The sequence below is a fragment of the Etheostoma cragini genome, chromosome 7 (assembly GCF_013103735.1).
Source record: "Etheostoma cragini isolate CJK2018 chromosome 7, CSU_Ecrag_1.0, whole genome shotgun sequence".
Taxonomy (NCBI): Eukaryota; Metazoa; Chordata; class Actinopteri; order Perciformes; family Percidae; genus Etheostoma; species Etheostoma cragini.
In genome coordinates this window covers 5,842,415-5,861,567 of record NC_048413.1, presented here as the reverse complement: position 1 = coordinate 5,861,567, position 19,153 = coordinate 5,842,415, and the positions used below count along the sequence as shown (strand labels likewise).

At 39.7% G+C, this 19,153-nt stretch overlaps 2 protein-coding genes and 2 long non-coding RNA genes across 6 annotated transcripts in view; 2 read left to right on the top strand and 2 right to left on the bottom strand.

The window, feature by feature from the left end:
* The first annotated feature begins 478 nt into the window (after nucleotides 1–478).
* On the top strand, nucleotides 479–16,488 carry LOC117947715. Its single transcript, XR_004657305.1, has 4 exons — nucleotides 479–489; nucleotides 9,152–9,156; nucleotides 13,431–13,433; nucleotides 16,357–16,488. It is a non-coding gene; the product is annotated as an uncharacterized LOC117947715 (long non-coding RNA).
* Nucleotides 4,750–19,153, bottom strand: part of LOC117947700 (zinc finger protein 391-like) — an 86,791-nt gene continuing 72,387 nt past the window's right edge. The window contains exon 3 of the transcript XR_004657294.1: nucleotides 4,750–5,543. The gene's annotated coding sequence lies outside the window, so the exon portion shown is untranslated. The remainder of the gene's footprint in view (nucleotides 5,544–19,153) is intronic.
* Nucleotides 5,773–10,247, bottom strand: LOC117947701 (gastrula zinc finger protein XlCGF8.2DB-like). Of its 3 annotated transcripts, none has more exons than XM_034876888.1 (4): nucleotides 9,863–10,247; nucleotides 9,702–9,765; nucleotides 6,690–7,310; nucleotides 5,773–6,437 (listed from the first exon to the last, which is right to left on the bottom strand). In XM_034876888.1, exons 2-4 carry the CDS (start codon nucleotides 9,739–9,741, stop codon nucleotides 5,974–5,976), a joined length of 1,125 nt encoding a protein of 374 aa, XP_034732779.1. In that variant the 5' UTR covers nucleotides 9,742–9,765; nucleotides 9,863–10,247; the 3' UTR covers nucleotides 5,773–5,973. The 3 variants fall into 3 exon arrangements, with proteins under 3 accessions (XP_034732779.1, XP_034732777.1, XP_034732776.1); XM_034876886.1 differs by having other exon boundaries at nucleotides 5,773–6,571; nucleotides 6,656–7,310; nucleotides 9,863–10,238; XM_034876885.1 differs by having other exon boundaries at nucleotides 5,773–7,310; nucleotides 9,863–10,227.
* LOC117947718 overlaps nucleotides 18,154–19,153 on the top strand; it is a 13,681-nt gene continuing 12,681 nt past the window's right edge. Inside the window, exon 1 of the long non-coding RNA XR_004657308.1 lies at nucleotides 18,154–18,164. This is a non-coding gene — a long non-coding RNA (uncharacterized LOC117947718). The remainder of the gene's footprint in view (nucleotides 18,165–19,153) is intronic.

Genomic DNA, 19,153 nt, shown 5'->3' with positions numbered 1-19,153 from the left:
TTTTCTTATCAACGGAGTACTTCCAGTCTGAAATATCATCTTGACAGTTGATACCAGCAAATCATTCAATGAAACACAGAGTGGCGCAAGGCTTCGGCAGACTACGTTAGATGCAGCGTGGGGGTAAGTTTAATTAAATGTTAAAGCACTTTTGTTCATATGGCAGAAGATTAAAAAAGAAATTGCACTATATACACTACTTTTGAATTTGTTATTTCATTTTGCGATTAATCACGATTAATTCAGGGAAATGATTAGATTAATCACGATTAAAAAATGTAATCGCTGCCCAGCTCTAGTATATGCATATGTGTATAGTATATACAGTATATACTAGTTTATACATATGTGTATATATGTGAATGTGTGTGTATATATATACAGTTGTGGTCAAAAGTTTTGAGAATGACACAAATATGAATTTTTACAAAGTTTGCCTGCTCAATTTTTATGTTGGCAATTTGCATGTACTCCAAAATGTTATGTAGAGTGATCAGATGAACTGCAATTAATTGCAAAGTCCCTCCTTTGAATAAAAATGAACTTAATCTTAAAAAACATTTCCACTGCATTTTGGCCCTGCCACTAAAGGACCAGCTGAAAACATGTTAGTGATTATCTCGTTAACACAGGTGAAAGTGTTGATGAGGATCCGGCTTGAAATCACTCTGTCATGCTAGTTGAGTTACAATAACAGACTGGAAGCTTTAAAAAGGAGGGTGGCGCTTGAAATAATTGTTCTTCCACTGTTAACCATGGTTACCTGCAGAGAAACACGTGCTGTCATCATTGCTTTGCACAAAAAGGGCTTCACAGGCAAAGATATAGCTGCTAGTAAGATTGCACCTAAATCAACCATTTAAGCCCCAGGACCGTCTCCTAAAATTGATTCAGTTGCGGAATCGTACCACCACCAGTGCAGAGCTTGCTCAGGAATGGCAGGAGGTGGGTGTGAGGGCATCTGCACGCACAGTGAGGCGAAGACTTTTGGAGGATGGCCTGGTGTCAAGACGGGCAGCAAAGAAGCCACTTCTCTCAAGGAAAAACATCAGGGACAGATTATTATTCTGCAAAAAGTACAGGGATTGGACTGCTGAGGACTGGGGCAAAGTCATTTTCTCAGATGAATCCCCTTTGCGATTGTTTGGGGCATCCGGAAAAAAGCTTGTCAGGAGAAGACAAGGTGAGCGCTACCATCGGATCTGTGTCATGCCAACAGTAAAGCATCCTGAGACCATTCATGTGTGGGGTTGCTTCTCAGCCAAGGGAGTGGGCTCACTCACAATTTTGCATAAAAACACAGCCATGAATAAAGAATGGTACCAAAACATCCTCCGAGAAGAACTTCTCCCAACCATCCAAAAACAGTTTGGAGACCAACAATGCCTTTTCCAGCATGATGGAGCACCTTGCCACAAGGCCAAAGTGATAACCAAGTGGCTCAGGGAACAAAACATCAACATTTTGGGTCCATGGCCAGGAAACTCCCCAGACCTTAATCCCATTGAGAACTTGTGGTCAATCTTCAAGAGGCGGGTGGACAAACAAAAACCCACAAATTACGACAAACTTCGAGCATTGATTATGCAAGAATGTACTGCCATCAGTCAGGATGTGGCCCAGAAGTTAATTGACAGCATGCCAGGGCGAATTGCAGAGGTCTTGAAAAAGAAGGGTCAACATTGCAAATATTGACTCTTTGAACAAACTGAATGTAATTGTCAATAAAAGCATTTGACACTTAAAAAATGCTTGTGATTATGCTTCAGTATACCGTAGTAAAATCTAACAAAAAATATGTACAAACACGGAATGAGATAACTTTGTGAAATCCAATCTTTGTGTCATTCTCAAAACTTTTGACCACGACTGTACACACACACACACACACACACACACACACACACACACAGTATTCAATTCCATTTAATTGTATTTATAATATTAATTCATAACAAGAGTTATCTCAAGACACTTTACAGATAGAGTAGGTCTAAACCATACTCCAGAATTTACAAGGACCCAACAATTCTTGTAGTTTCCTCCAGAGAGAGCAACAGTGCGACAGTGGCGAGGAAAACCTCCCCTTTGGGAATAAACCTTGGACAGACCCAGGCTCTTGGTAGGCGGTTTCTGACTACAGGCCAAAAGTTTGGACACCCCTCATTCAATGAATTTTCTTTATTTTCATTACTATTTATATTGTAGATTATCACTGAAGGCATCAAAAATATGAATGAGCACATATGGAATTATGTACTTTACAAAAAAAGTGTGAAATAACTGAAAACATGTCTTATATTCTAGTTTCTTCAAAGTAGCCAACCTTTGCTTTTTTGATAGTGCTGCAAACCCTTGGTGTTCTCTCAATGAGCTTCATGAGGTAGTCACCTGAAATGGTTTTCACTTCATAGGTGTGCCTTGTCAGGGTTAATTAGTGGAATTTCTTTCCTTATTAATGGATTTGGGACCATCAGTTGTGTTGTGCAGAAGTCAGGTTGATCGACGCCCAACAGCCCTCTTGGACAACTGTTACAACTGTTCATATCATGGCAAGAACCAATCAGCTAAGTAAAGAGAAAAGAGTGACCATCATTACTTTAAGAAATGCTGGTTAGTCAGTCCTGAAAATTGCGAAAACTTTGAATGTGTCCCCAAGTGCAGTCGCAAAAACCATCAAGCGCTACAGCGAAACTGGCTTACATGAGGACCACCCCAGGAAAGGAAGACCAAGATTCCCCTCTGCTGCTGAGGATAAGTTCATCTAAGTCACCAGCCTCAGAAATTGCAAGTTAACAGCAGCTGAAAGAAGAGACCAGATCAACATCACACAGAGTTCTAGCAGCAGACACATCTCTAGAACAACTGTTAAGAGGAGACTGCGCATATCAGGCCATCTAGGTCAAATAGCAGCTAGGAAACCACTGCTAAGGAGAGGCAACAAGCAGAAGAGATTAGTTTGGGCCAAATCTGTGCTTTGGTCTGATGAATCCAAGTCTGAGATCTTTGGTTCCATTCGCCGTGTCTTTGCGCGACGGACAACAAAAGGTGACCGGATGGATTCTACATGCCTGGTTCCCACCGTAAAGCATGGAGGAGGAGGTGTGATGGTGTGGGAGTGTTTTGCTGGTGACCACGTCAGGGATTTATTCAAAATGAAAGACATACCGAACCAGCATGGCTACCACAGCATCCTGCAGCGACACGCTATCCCATACAGTTTGCGTTTAATTGGACCATCATTTATTTTTCAAAAGGACAATGACCCCAAACACACCTCTAGGCTGTGTAAGGGCTATTTGACCAAGAAAGAGAGTGATGTAGTGCTTCGCCCCCAAAGTCACCGGACCTCAACCCAATCAAGATGGTTTGGGGTGTACTGGACTGCAGAGTGAAGGCAAAAGGGCCAACTAGTGCTGAGCATCTCTGGGAACTCCTTCAAGACTTGTTGGAAACCATTTCAGGTCACTACCTCTTAACGCTCATCAAGAGAATGCCAAGAGTGTGCAAAGCAGTAATCAGAGCAAAGGGTGGCTACTTTGAAGATACTAGAATATAAGACATGTTTTCAGTTGTTTCACATTCATTTATAGTTGCCTTCAGAGTTAATCTACAATGCAAATAGTCACAAAAATAAAGGAAACGCATTGAATGAGAAGGTGTGTCCAAACGTTTGGCCTGTATGTATATTTTGAAGGTCTTTTACATGCTGTCTCAGTTAGCGGTTAGCCAAATTAGCTGTTAGCTAAACCAATGTTAGATTTCCGGTGGAGGCTAACGGCAGACCGCTACTGTGGAACAGATCATGCCGTGTCATAAATCCCCGTACATCTTGCACATGCACAGGACGGGAGCGTGTACAGACAGTAGGGCTGCCCAATTAATCTAATTTTAATCACGATCAAATTTGCGTAACCAAGCAATATTTTTATTTTATTTTTTTTTGCAAAGCCAATTTACTGCTCTGTAAACCACTGTCTGATCATGTGCCAGAGTTGTTCCCTGTACCACACAGCTTAGTTTCTAGCTCTAGACAGTCACAGAGGACAGCGTAACGTGAGGAAAATTTCACGACAGATAGCAGCAGGTTATACGTTGGTCTCAAGGTTTACCAGTTTAGCAGTAAACACAACATTTTGTCCTGTCTGTGTTGTTTTTCAGACAACAGCAGGGACCAGTGCTAGTTAGGGTCATTAGCTGACAGGGCTCTAGGGTGCGACTAACATTTTTTCCTCAAGGTTGCACTGGTGCACCTAATGTCCTTGTATCTGCTGCCTCTCCAAAACAAAGCAATGTTTATATCGATATGGTTAAATTTTGCGTTACAAGACCCATTTCTTCTGTAAAGCCATTCCTGTGTTTAGATCTCTCCTCTACTCTCTCCTCTTGCAGCCCCGCCCCCATTCACTCACACACACAACTCCCCGGCAACAGCGTGAGACACAGCTGTCGCCAGTCCACACTTCTGACATTTGTCTACAGTTTGGTTATTATTCATATCAGTATGTGAGTATGTATGTACGACATACAACTTCAACATAAGAGGCATGTAGCACAATATGGATGTGAAAGCAGTTGTAAACAGGCTATGTGAGTATAAAATTTGTTTTGGTTAAAATCAACAAACAATCGTGATAATTAAACTTGATCACAATATTACCCAAATAATCTCGATTATCATTTTGGCCATATTCGTGCAGCCCTAACCGAAAGTTCCCTTCAAATGACCACAGCAAACAGTCCCATGGCCTGTCCATTTTATTTCTATGAGAAGACACCATGAAGACTCCAGAGACTGTTGATATTCCCTCCATTCAAATTTATTTGTTACATTTTAACAAACAAACAGAGCTGTCTAGGACACATCAACTGACCACAGGTGCTAGTTGAGTAGACAACTGAATCTAAGTTTCATACGACTCTTCTTATACAGTGTTTTAGGTGGTGTCAGGTGGACACATTCACGCCCAGTTACCTCATCTTACATCCTTAAACGGACCTGAACTGGTGATCAAATTTGACTTCCAACAGTCCTCTCATTTTCATTAATCATTTTGGTGTCACTGATCATATTACCTTGGAACTTAGCATTGAACAAGTAAGTTTTTATAGTTTTATACAGATCATAATATGTCCATCTCAGCTTTGCTTCAAAGAGAAAACTTGTTAATCCCTGACACAAAACACCTTGCTAGGCTAACTTCCCTATGCAACATCCCCCATGTCTCTCTGTTTAAACTAAAGATAGCTTTCAACCTGCACTTCCTGTCTCCCTGACACAGAGAGACTGCTGGGCCTAACTTGTGCTTAAACATGATCCACACAATTAAAACATGATCCCAATGTGTATGGAATAAACTCCCAAATTAATAGTGACTCTTGCTAAACATACGTTACTTAGAAAGAAATGAATATATGTGTGGGCACTATAATCGGATGGTTACATTTGTCTGATTTCTTGATTATATGACAGACATTACAAAACAATGTGTAATTAAATATTTAAAATAAGTGTAATTTTTTCCTACCACACAATGTAATGTCTTCTATCTAGACGATGATACTTAAAGATTTTTTTTTGATACTTGAAAGGTTTTGCTGATGGCGCATGAATATGGAGCTTCTACCCCAGTTCATGCAAAATGCAAATGTAAAATTTCAAGCCAATAGGAGCACTTGGAATTGGTGATGGTAAATATAGGACAAGTCTGTAAAAAAGCAACACAGATATTGATAATGAAAATCTAAAAACATTAGACAATGGATCTTCAAAAAGGCACAAACATTAATCCATGTCACCAGTCTCAGGTCCAGAACAGTCTACAGTCTGGTCTTCAGTCTCTGGTTGTAAAAGTGGATGTGAGTTCCTGGCTGGTTCTGGTCCTCCACAGTCCTCTCAAATAAGCTTCTGTTTCTATCTGAGCAACACATTTATGTGTTTTGAATTTAGACTGCTGGATTCCAAATCTTCTGTTACAAACTGAGCAGCTGAAAACGTTGTCTGCTGAACGAGTCACCTGTGTGAGTTCTCATGTGTTTGTTCAGGTTTCCACGGTCAGAGAAAGCTCTACCACACTCAGAGCAGTTAAAGGGCTTCTCTCCTGTGTGAGTTCTCATGTGAGTCTTCAGGTTTCCACGGTCAGAGAAAGCTCTACCACACTCAGAGCAGTTAAAAGGCTTCTCTCCTGTGTGGATTCTCATGTGTTTTTGTAAATCTCCAAGCTGTGTAACATATTTCTTACAGACTGAGCAGCTGAAACGTTTTTCTCCTGTGTGGATTGTCATGTGTTTCTGTAAATGTCCTCTCCGTGTGAAATATTTCTTACAGACTGAGCAGCTCAACGGTTTCTCTCCTGTGTGGATTCTCATGTGTTTCTGTAAATCTCCTCTCCGTGAACAAGATTTATTACAAACTGAGCAGCTAAAAGGCTTCTCTCCTGTGTGAGTAATCATGTGTTGTTGTAAATGTCCACTCTGTGTAAAATATTTCTTACAGACAGAGCAGCTGAACGGTTTTTCTCCGGTGTGGATTCTGATGTGTTTCTGTAAATCTCCTCTCCGTGTAAAAGATGTATTACAAAGTGAGCAGCTAAAAGGCTTCTCTCCTGTATGAGTTATCACGTGTGACCGTAAATCTCCATTCTGTGTAAAAGATTTCTTACAGACTGAGCAGCTGAAAGGTTTTTCTCCTGTGTGAGTTCTCATGTGTTTCTTCAGGTTTCCATTATCAGAGAAACCTTTACCGCACTCAGAGCAGCTGAAAGGCTTCTCTCCTGTGTGAGTCAACATGTGTCTCTTTAGGTATTGCTTTGTTCCAAATCTTTTCCCACACTCAGAGCAGCTGAATGGTTTCTTACGTCTTGAATCATGTTTCAGCGATTTTAAGGCTGACTGGGGTTCTCTGGTCTCCTTCCAATCAGCACTGTCATCAGTCTCCGGTTCATATGAGTCTCCAGTCTGTTCTTCAGTCTTTGGTTGTAAAAGTGGATGTGAGTTCCTGGCTGGTTCTGGTCCTCCACAGTCCTCTCCATCAGCTTCTGTTTTCATGTGCTGAGTTTGTCTTTGAAGCTGTGAGGACTGAGCTTCCTCTTCATCATCTTCACTCTTCACAGGGACAGGAGTGAAAGGGGACTTGGTGATATCAGCCTCCTCCAGCCCTTGAAGCTGCTCTCCGTGCTGACTGCTCCATAGTTCCTCAAGTTCCTCTTTAATGTGTGGGGGGGGACCTAGATCCTGCTGGTCCATACTGGCGCTACACTCCTGCAGCTCCTCTTCACCAACAATCACTTCCAGAACATCTTTAGGTAAAGCTGAAACAGAGTGAATATTTGTGATGTGCTGTGAACGTAGCAGCTGTCTGATAACAGTTTGTCTGTCGGTGAATAAATGCTAAAACTCCTAAAGACCCGATCCAAGTTCCTGTGTCCTGCTAGCTAATGGTTAACGTGACCGGGTTAGGGCCAAGGAGCTAGTGACAACTTCAAAAAAGGCACACTAACTTAAGGTGGACTGGCTTTTATGTGGACTAGCTATTCTAATTTTAGTGATACGCTGCATCCTCCTAAATTTGCCTTTGTAATCTGTCTCTCTCTGCAACCGACAACCACTAAATTGTATGCAATTATTGCATGCTGACATCACTAATATGCAAATGAGCATATGACATCATCTGCCCAGCTAAAACCCAGCAGAACCCCTAAATGCAAAGAATTCTAATATATTATAGGTATTCAGTCTTTCCAAAAGGTTGAGCATTTACTTGTGGTGGCGGGTGGCGCAGGATGTGACAGCGCGGCTGGGTTCAGTAAAAAACTAGTCAAACAAAAGTGTAAAAATGAGCAGATAACATTATCAGATCATTTTGAAATTAAATAACTATTTACATCTTAAACAAATTAGTTTAAAAGATGGCACAGATAAAAATGAAAAAAATGTTGGACTATGCTGCTTTGGACACAATTTCAGCACATTTATTAGGGCTGAAGGATATGAGGAAAATTTGCCCCAACATTGTTGAATATTGCGATAGTGATAGTTACTTGGCATAAAAAGATTAAAATCACACATTTCTGTCTTTCTCCTGCTTTGTTTTCTGCTAAAATACAACACATTGCTCTTATAAATTAAAAGAAAGGATAGGACTGTGTAGCCATGATGTGATATGTCAACTTAATCAGTTTGTTTTGCCAAATATTAACAGTTCAGCAGATAAAATAACCATTATACTGTACTATGTTCCGTAAAGAAAATTACATTATTTATCTCAACACTGTTTCCTTCTCATGTTTAATCATATATGACTATGGCTATCTAAAGTTAAATCTTATTCATTTTGTTTGTTAGATCATTGCTCCTTAGGTTGAAGTGTATCAGTCCGTGTTTTGGTGATCCTAAACATGTTGTGTAATAATCAACTCAATTCCATTTAATTTATAGTATCAATTCATAACAAGAGTTATCTCGAGACAGTTTACAGATAGAGTAGGTCTAGACCACACTCCAGAATTTACAAGGACCCAACAGTTCTAGTAGTTTCCTATACGTTACACTCACTAAGATCTCATCTGAGCAGATTTCTGTCATTCAAACAACTCAGCTATAGTTTAAAACTTGTAACGTTACACACAATTTAATAGAATTACAGGTTTTATTCTAGCTTGCGTACATAAATACAGTTAACTGATACAGGCACGGAGAACTGAAGGCTCAGTTAGCTACGGTAAACTCTGATTAGCTTAGCTCCAGTTAGCTCTTGTAGGGAGCCAGTAGATTTGTAGAGCATCCTCTGGTGGACAGACCATGCAACGCCAGGCACTGTAGAGCGTCCTCTGGTGGACAGACTATGCAACGCCAACACTAACACATTGGTTGGGACAAAGGTTACCGTCTCCTGGGTGATAGGACACTGTCCAAAGGGAGTCAACAAAGGACAGTATGCGCTAATAACTGCAGGCCTCATCACTGCAGCAGGGCTCATACTGAGAAAGTGGAAGAGCACATACATACCCGCTGGGGCTCACAGACTGGCCTCAACTGATGACGGAGACTGCATCCCACAAATATTTGACTGCCAGGAGTAACTATGTTAAAAGGAAGTTCCATTTAGTATGGGACTATTACTTTGCATATATTAGGGGCTTAATACATTAAGCATGCGTTGGAACACATCTCCGTTGATATAATCACAAACAATATGGTGGTACAGAGGGGTGTTGTCCTTTAAGTCTAGTTTTGACTGCCTTTGTGTTTTGTTTTTGTTGTCATTTGTAAGTTGTTTGTATTATTTGTTAAAAATAAATACTTTAATGACAAAAAAAATAATGCCCTAGAGATGGTTCCAGCTGTTTCTGTTTTTCCGCATTGATATTTTTAGATATTCCCAACATTTTGTCGGTTTCAGCAATTGTCACCTAAGTTTTTGTCGCTTATTAGGACGCTTTTGTCTCTTTTTCAACGTTTGTTGTTGTTTTCAACTTTTGTCGGGTTTTTCCCTTATTTTATGGCACTTCTTTCAAGGTTTTTTAACACAATATTGTTGTTTTTGAAATTTTTTATTTTTCTTTTCCGTTTTGTTCTGTTGCAAAAGGGAGAAAGATACATTTTATCAGTGAAATATTCCCTTTTAACAGCCATGGAAACAGCTTCTACATCCATATATACACACATATTTTCTATATATATCAGAGGCAAAGGTGTCCCACCTGTCCCCTGGTCCGCTGCCAGCGTCCTCTCTGACTTCATTTTAAAGTTCCTCTTTGCCCCGACCTGTTTCAGGAAATACAACAACACGTTAGCGGGAGCTAGCTGCGGCTAACCTTAGCTTTAGCACCGACTCCCTGCGACATTAACAAAGAAAACTAACCTGCTCTGTGTAGCTTTGTTTCACCTTTTAAAACCACATCCAGCAGTTTGGGACGTTTCTTTCTTCTTAAGAAACTAACCACTGGCGCGTTCTACTACGCCGTCCTAATCACGATGTGACACAGTTAACCAGCTAACGTTAGTTCCGGGGACGGACGCTATTACGCGTCGTACCAACAACTCTTTCCTCCAACAACAAATCTTAGTTTACTAATGTAACCGAGGGTTTCTGGCGTTACCTAGCTTTCAGAGGGTTGACTGTAAAATAAAGAAACACGGGCGCCCAATGCCGGACACTGCACATCTCACTTTTATTCAACCACAACACATTCAATACTACGCTTTATTCACTTCCGCTTGTCCCTTCACAATAAAAGCTCTATGATTTACTGTAACTTCCTCCAGAACAGCTGATTTCAGTTGGTTCAATCAATTCGGAGTGGGTTGAATCAGAGTTAAGCGCGTGCAGCACCACAATAAAAAGGCAGCAAGAATGGAGTGAATTTATACCACTGGCGCTGCTTGAAATGCGCTCTTTAGAGGATCATTGCTTTTACATCTTTAATTACAATTGTTAAATTGTTGTGTCGTTTCTCAATATGCAACCGCACAACCCTATAGCAGAAAACACATCAAATCAATCAATGGGTCAAGTTACTATTCCATCATTTCCTAATGAAATGATAATGATAAGTATTCATTCTGTCACTGATATTTCAACTAGATATCTGATTAACAGCGTTACAGCTGTAACAATTATTTAAACACAGAAGAGTTAAATGTTGTTTAAAGCGCCCACATTCTGCTCATTTTCAGGTTCATAATTGTATTTTGAGGTTGTACCAGAATAGGTTTCCATGGTCTCATTTTCAAAAAGCACCAGGTTTTCGTTGTTCCTCTTTTCACCCTGTGTGTTTAGGTCTCTGTTTTAGCTCCAGAATGAGACATCCCACTTCTATACTCTTTTTGTTGGGAGCTGCACATGCTCAGTAGCTAAGTAAGATCCCATCAGCTAGATAACTCTTTCTCCAGCTTTGGTCAGTCCAAGTCATTACGAAGTGTGTATTGTACTGCATTTAGGTGCAAGTACATTAGCTTGGAAACAAGTCTAAGTGACTTAACTATGCACAAAAACATAGGAACTGGGATGCAGAAAAATGGCAGCAGGTGCTCTGGACTAATGAGTCAACATTTAAAATATTTGGCTGTAGCAGAAGGAAGTTTGTTGGCCGAAGGGCTGGAGAGCTCTACAATAATGAGTGTCAGCAGGCAAAAGTGAAGCATGCTGGAGGTTCCTTGCTAGTTTGGGGCTGCATTTCTGCAAATGGAGTTGGTGATTTGGTCAGGATTAATGGGGTCCTCAATGCTAAGAGATACAGGCAGGTACTTATACCATCAGGTAGGTATATGATTGGCCCCAAATGTAGTCTGCGGCTGGACAATGACCCCAAACCTGCAACCAAGGCCTACAACTATCTACCTTCAATGTAAAGAAGAACAAGTCCTGGAGGTGATGGCATGGCCCTGATCTCAACATCATCGAGTGTGTCTGGGATTACATGAAGAGACAGAAGGATTTTAGGAAGCCTACACCCACAGAAGATCTAGGGTTAGTTCTCCAAGATGTCTGGAACAACCTACCAGCCGAGTTCCTTCAATGACTGCGTGTAAGTGTGCCAAGAAGAACTGACTGTCTGGAAAGCAAAGGGTGGTCACACCAAATATTGATTTGATTTTTGTGCCGTAACTGCATTTTGTTAATTGTTAAAAATAAACTGAACATATCTTGTATATGTTCATATATACCAAACTTTTAACAATATGAACAGCAGTCTTTATTCAGCAATAAAACAGCACGAACCACACAGGCAACAAAATGCAGTTTGCATCCAACCAGAAGTGCAAAAAGAAGAAAAATACAATGTGATATATTAGTATAGACAGGACAAGACATATAGTGCAGTGTAGTTGGTTTACATAAGATGGTTTATAGGAAAATAAATGAAATATAAATATGTGCAGTGTATTAGCAGTTACCTTATAAGAGCAGAATAAATATGGCTATGTAATATGAACAACACGTACTGTACATGAAAAATCCATCTGATACAATAATATAAAAATATAGATGAACAATCCATCTAATATAATAATATATTATATATGAATAATCCATCTGATATAGTATAATTTATATGAATAATCCATCTGATATAATATATATGAATAATTCATCTGATATAATAATATAATATACATGAACAATCATCTGATATATTATATGAATAATCTGATATAATAATATATCTGACTAATCCCTCTGATATACTAATACAAGTAAATAGAATACTAATGATATATTTGCACATACTAAACAAATATTTGTGCATGTCTCTCAAAAGGTACTTTTAACCAATAAAATAAAAATAAAATAAAAAATAAATAAAAATGCTAATCTATAAAGTTCTGTATTTCTTGTCTCCATGTATTGTGTCAGGAGAAGATAAAATACCTATATAATAAAAAAGGAAACTGTTTGTCCTCAGTGGAGGAAGTAAAGCTGGTTTATGTTTTTTCACATTTTGGAAATATTTGCTTCTTAAGTCTTCATATTTGGTACATATAAAGTATTATTCTGTTAGATATTCTGGAGGCAGTGTGGACAGACATGTTCCTTTCTTGGTCTCTACACTTTTAAACTTCCAGCTCAGCGTCACTGACTCTGGATTTTGTTAAAATTTGTATTTCTTTTGAAATTTTTGTTTTGAAATCAGCCAATTGGATATCTCTGTTCAGGGATTGATAACAGAGGAGCTGTACCTGTCTCCCTCTCTACCTGTCTGTCTAGTACAGGGATTGATAACAGAGGCATTATTTTTTATTTTATTTTCATTTTGCCGATAATCTTTATACTCATCTTTTAATTTAGTTTCAAATCCTTTGCTCGAAGATGAAGAACTTAAAGTCTTTGTCTCTCTCTCTATCCCCCTCTCTCTGTCTTTGACCCTCCCTCTCTCTCTCTCTGTCTTTGTAACAGAGTGTAAATTGTAATTTACCTGTGGGGGATCAATAAAGAGTATAAATCAAATTACCACTCATTTTCTGCTTCTGGCCAATTATTAACATAATATCTCTAATAGCTTTAATTTTAGACAAAACATAAAACAACCAGGAGTTATCCTGTTCCGAATAAGTTCATAATGGAATAACCTCTGAATGAACTCAAGAGTATTCTCTGCTTCTGTCTGATAATGGATGTTGAATGGGTAGAAGCAGCTGAAATGAATGCATGAACCATGACAAAACAGAATTTGGCAGTACATTTTTAGACCTAGAGCACATTGCACATCACCACAAGCCTGTTAACATAGAGGCTTCAATCAATAAAGAAATAAAGTACATACTGGCAATTTAAGTACAGTAGGCTACCAAAAATAGTGACATGTAACACATTGAACTAAAAATGGCCTTTATACAGGCTCTCTGAACTCCTTGAACATCTCTTTAAAAAATTAAAACATGTCAATCAACATGCTGCAGCTATAGCTTCAGTCTCTGGAAAAATAGAGTCTGTCAATTTAAGAACAATATCAAAAACAGATGATTTCTTAGGACACTCTTTAACTGCTTGGCTTTCATGTCTTCAGCTGTCCTAGGGGGCTCTGTGTGTGTGTGTGTATGTGTGTGTTGGCAGGACGCTCTACATCTTGTTGGTAAATGTGAGATGTTTGAGTCACACGTCTCATCTTCATATCAGAAACAAGGAAATGAATACGACCCGTTCTCACTCCTGATTGGTCAGTGGCTGCACGTGGGACTGCCGAGATTGTCACGAATAATGAAAATGCGATAGGGGGCCCCAGCTGTCAATCATTGTCTTCCAGTGAGGCTGGCTCCTGATTGGTCCGGGCCTGTAAGCTAAATGCTTACCCCGCTTACTGAAAGCTATGCATCTGAATCACTCCATTCTCATTGGCTACCAGACAACGTGGCAGGTAAATTGACAGTTAATTGCAAAATTTACCAGCATTTGGCGGGTGTTAATTTAAGGCCCTGCTTACCATAATGTCTCTGTGTACTTTGTCCACAGCAGTCCCACCGGTCAGTCCCAGTTAGAGAGGAAACAACCTAAACACATTCTTTATTAAATCTTTACAATCATTCTCTGAAAGACCCGAGCAGGTCTGACTTGTTGCACCGTCCAAGGTCTTCTTCTGAACTTGACATGTTAAACGTGTAGCTACCTAATGTTTACCATAGAGAACGAAGTTTGAGAACACAGAGAGGGGAAGCTTTTCTTGGAAATGTTTTTTTCATAAGATAAGAGATAAAATGCTTTTTTTGTCCCACAATGGGGAATTATAAACTTCACATACTGTCAACCAAAAGTCTGAATTCACTGTAAAACCTTCAGTTACTCAAAGAAAGATGAATCATACTTCTGTCATCATCCACGAGGTTTTGTTTAACACAAATACAACTACTAGGACAGCACTCGTTTAACGCACCCGGTATACCTGCCGTTCTAGACCTGTCGAGCGGCAGTGTGACATGATGGGAGCGCCGTAACTGTTTCTACTACCGCGAGATGATCATGACACTTGCTGCAGTCTTCTCCTGAACAGAGGTGGCGCTAATGAAGAAAGGCTACCGACTTCTACTCACTAGAAGAAGAAAAAAGGTAAATTACGGCAGAACTTGCATTGGCATTGCCATAGACATAATTGTGGGTACACGATCCGTCCTGCCTACACGATCCGTTCTGCGCATGCGCATGACGTTCACGCATGCGCATAAATAGGTAACTGAAAACTGGCTGTTTCCCTGCACTATTGGTACCACGCATGCGTCGGAATACTTGACGGCCAAGCGTCACAACGGACAGCTTTTTTTTTTATTTCTTCATTTTATTAACAAAGAACAATTATATCGCCAGTATGTACATATACGAAAAGTCAATACCAGAGGTGCATATACAGAATATATATATATATATAAAATTATGTATTAGCATTTTTTGTAGGCCAGACTTTTTTGTAGTTCACAAGTGCTCAACATGTAATCTACACTTTTTAGTAGTTTTTTTTTAATAAAGATATTTAAATTAACACTTGTCACTGATCCAAAACTGTGTACTAACATCTGTGTACCAGTCATAGGTGATATTATTATTAAGTGATCAACATGTAATCTTTTTTTAAATTTATTTTTAAATTTTTTAATTATTGTTTACGCCAGGCTATGAATTACGAAGTGTTTACGTGGTGGCCAATCCAAAAATATAAATGAGTCGTTACATTAACATTTGATTACATGTGGAATGGGAATTCTTTTTGACTGAGGGAAAGTCAAAGCATAAAAAAAAATTAAAAATAATACATTTGCAAGACAAATTCAAGGCCCAGGGCAGTAAGAAGAATATTCCAGCACCACATTAACAAGCCTCCAATCATGTTTCATTTTATTGTTACACGTTACATTGACATGCACTCGTTTGAAATCAGCCAAAGTCCGCATTTTTACGCGGGGGGCAATTTATTTGCAAAAAATTGCAGATTTCATGCAAAATAATACGGGGCTTGCATGATTTTTGTTGCTAAAAGTCACAAATATCTTAACAGTAAGTTGAAAAATGTTGTGTTTACTTTACACTAGGCAGCCATTTCCCCTGTTGCCATGGTAATGTTAAGAAAGTGACGCAATTGCACAACAAGAAAAACACATTCCTTTTTTCATTAAACCGCAGTTGTTCCAAGTGCCCGCAATTTCATCGCATAAATATCCCAGATATTCTATTGAATTTTTAAAGAAAATGTGCAGCATAATCAAGGATTTTTGCAACAAATCTTGCGCATGTGCAGGACGGATCGTGCAGTGTCGTGAAGCCTCGTAAAACACAATTAGCATCTGCGCATGCGTGAACATCTTGCGCATGCGCAGAACGGATGGTGTAGGCAGGACGGATCGTGTACCGACAATAATAAAGAGTAGACGCTGCATTGGCTGCTGAGCGCGAGATTTCCAGCCGCCATCTTGGACCGGTCATACTCGTTACATAGCAGCAGAAGAGACCAGAAGCGAGGGCACTGTGCAGAATATTCCTGCTCAGATTGGCGGATTTTTTTTTAATCTTATATTTTTAACTCTGGGTTCTGTAAAGCATTTTGAATCTATGATTTGAAAATTGCTACATAATTTAAGTTTTACGAGTTTTAAAGGGAGATTCAACCATGTAAATGTGCAGTTTAAATAACTGCCACTAACATTTCATACTGCTACTTTAAATAAGTACTGGTACGCGTGCTTTGTTAGGGGTGAAAGATAAATCAACGCAATATCGTTACACAGCACATGGTTAGATAAGTGAGTATAACCTATACATTATTCTGAGGGTCCAAAAGCAGCACTAATGTATGCTTATGTTGTTATTACATTGGGATTGTCTCTGGTTTAGTTGGGATTTGTTTGATAAGACTTGCACGTTACTCTTATAAGTTATTTATGCATTTTATACTGTCCAACCAGTAGAACAGGTCCTGTTCTGTAGACATGGTCCTTAGTTATTTATTCACGTTGGACCAGTCCAATTTGACTGTCAGTTGAAATAAACCTTTTGTTGTAAGAAAATGTTTAATTTGTGAATCTATTTTGTAATTTTACATATGTTTAAAAATATCAGAATTCACATCGATGTTGTAATATCACATTTTGTCAATGCCGTGCAACCCTAGTGTGTGTGTGTGTGTGTGTGTGTGTGTGTGTGTGACAGAGAGAGAGACAAATATAAAAAGCTTCAATTAGACTCTAATAATATAATCATATTGTTTCGTGTACTTAAATATCTGACTTTACGGTCACTATCTGTTTCTTCTTCCCTATCATATTTATAATATACCTATTTATATCTATTATAGTCTTCATCACATATATGATGTAGGGGTATTTATACCTATTATAGCCTTCATCACATATATGATGTAGGGGTATTTATACCTATTATAGCCTACATCACATATGTGATGTAAGAGTATTTTGCAAATACCTATCATTTACAAATGATAGATACACCTAGGATGTCTGGTCTAGGGTCTAGGGTGACCAGACGTCCTCGGATTTAGGGGACAGTCCCCGTTTTTGGTTGTCTGTCCCTAACTAAATCCGGAAGAAAAAAACTACCTCCGTCCCTGTTCTGTTTTTGAAGACACAACATTGGGTTTTTCAATCAGATTGATATTCAAACTGGAAATGTCCCCGTTTTTCTCCCTTTTTGGGGATTGTGTTCCCAGTTTTGATCTCGGATGTCTGGTGAATTTATATAATATCAGAATATTCTATTATTGTTAAGCCCACTATCAATATTAAAATACGCCTAACCATGTGTCCTGTTTCATAGCTACATGTATGATCTTTGTAGCAAAAAACCCCCATGAAAATCAGTTTTGTATTCAGTGAGATTGATTAATTAAACGGGCTGACAGCTCATTTCACCTGCCAAACATATTACACTGAGTGGAGCGGGTGACCAAGATGGTCCAAGATGGCCGCCCCACGGCTCGTCAGCGCCAATAGGCAGTAGCGGTCGATGCGGCGTCTACTCTTTATTATGTCTATGGGCATTGCCGTCAATGCTTGTATTTGATTGGATGACCTACTTGGTGGGATCAAGCCTTTCATTCGCCATAGAAGAAGTCATCTTAACCCAGTGAGTTTACCAGAGAGACCTGCAGTTACTCTGAGTCCTGGTATTAGGTTACCCTCGAGCTCCTTCACGCTTCCCGTTTCCGCTTTGTCACGCTGAAAAATAGAGTGGTGCACGCCCTCTGAACACGCATGTGACATCCTGCCGCGCCAGCGAGATCTACTTCATTTTTGACGTCACATTGCCGCACGACAGGTTGGGAACGGTGGCTGTAAAATGGGCAGTGTCCTTTTAATTAGGAACAATAACGATCCCATAACAAATGTATTCACTCAAATATATATTAGAAATACTGTATGGTGAACAGTCCCAGTCTGAACATGCTGAGACAAATCTGAGTCAACCATGCTGAGACAAGTCCTAGTCTGACAAGTCTGATTTGAACATACTGAGACAAGTCGAGATGCTTAGGGAAAACGACAAATCAGTAAAGACTTTACATTTTTTGAGTAAATAAAATACGCTAGTAATAATACTATATAATTGATATAGATCCAACGGATCCAGAGGGTGGAGGAGTGGCTGGAACACGTACTCCGCTGGGTCCATTTGAAGGTCAGATCCTTCTGTGACGGGACAGGAAGGAGGACCCAAACGCAGAGACGTGGAGACAGGAATAGTCCGATACAGAGGGGTTTTATTCCAACAGTTCAAAAGAAATATGCAAAACGCAAAGTCCAAACATAAATTCAACCCAACCCTGGGAGAGGCTGGAGTCCAAAATGGGGGGGGAAGCACACCTGGGACTGGCAGGGGACTCACCGGGAAAACCACAAAGGAAAGCCAGGGAACAGGCAGGATCAGGCAGGATAAACACACAGGGAGCAAGGGCGACATAAACTAACAACTTACAGGGGCTAGGCGAGGCGAACAAACTCACAATAGGACGGCTGGACAGGCAGAAGGATCTGACAAAGGACAAAGAAGACACAGGGGTTAAATACAAGAGGTAACGAGGTAATGGGGAACAGGTGAGACGTCAGGTGAACCACATTAGGGCGGGGCAGGACAATCAGACAAACAAATTAAAGCTAGACTAGACAAGACAAGACAAGACAAGACAGGAAGCTGACTACCAAAGTAAAGCAGAAAGCAGAACAGACAGACACAGGGAAACATGAGACAGAACCTACGACACCAGACCGGGGAGAAGACAGAGGGTGTTTCCCAATGTCAAGGAAGGATCCTTGAAAGCCTCAGTTTCGAGGATTCCACGTCATCAACGTCATTAACGTCCGTCGAAGGACCGTTCCAATGTCAAGAATCCTCCGAATCCTCCGAATTCTTAACTGATAATTCATTTTATAGGTCATAGAAGTTCTTTTTTTTTTTCGTCCAACAGCAGAAGTCTGGGACTTTGCTGTCATAAATCTCCTAAATTATACAGTAGAAATGTCTGATGTTCATTATGATTGTAGTACCTGATGCCCTGTACTCAAATATAGCAGTCCCTGCTTGGAACTATGGAGCAAATTCATTTTAGAGCTCCTCAAATTTCTTTTTTTTTTTTCGTCAAACAGCAGAAGTCTGGGACTTTGCTGTCAAAAATCTCCTAAATTATACAGTAGAAATGTCTGATGTTCAGTATGATTG

What these genes read in the sequence shown, in the direction of transcription:
- LOC117947701 (XM_034876885.1), bottom strand. Translation starts at nt 9,741, where the DNA reads ATGAAGTCAGAGAGGACGCTGGCAGCGGACCAGGGGACAG. An exon ending in GGCAGCGGACCAGGGGACAG is followed by an intron (nt 7,311 to 9,701) that starts GTGGGACACCTT and finishes ACTCTGTTTCAG; the next exon opens with CTTTACCTAAAGATGTTCTG.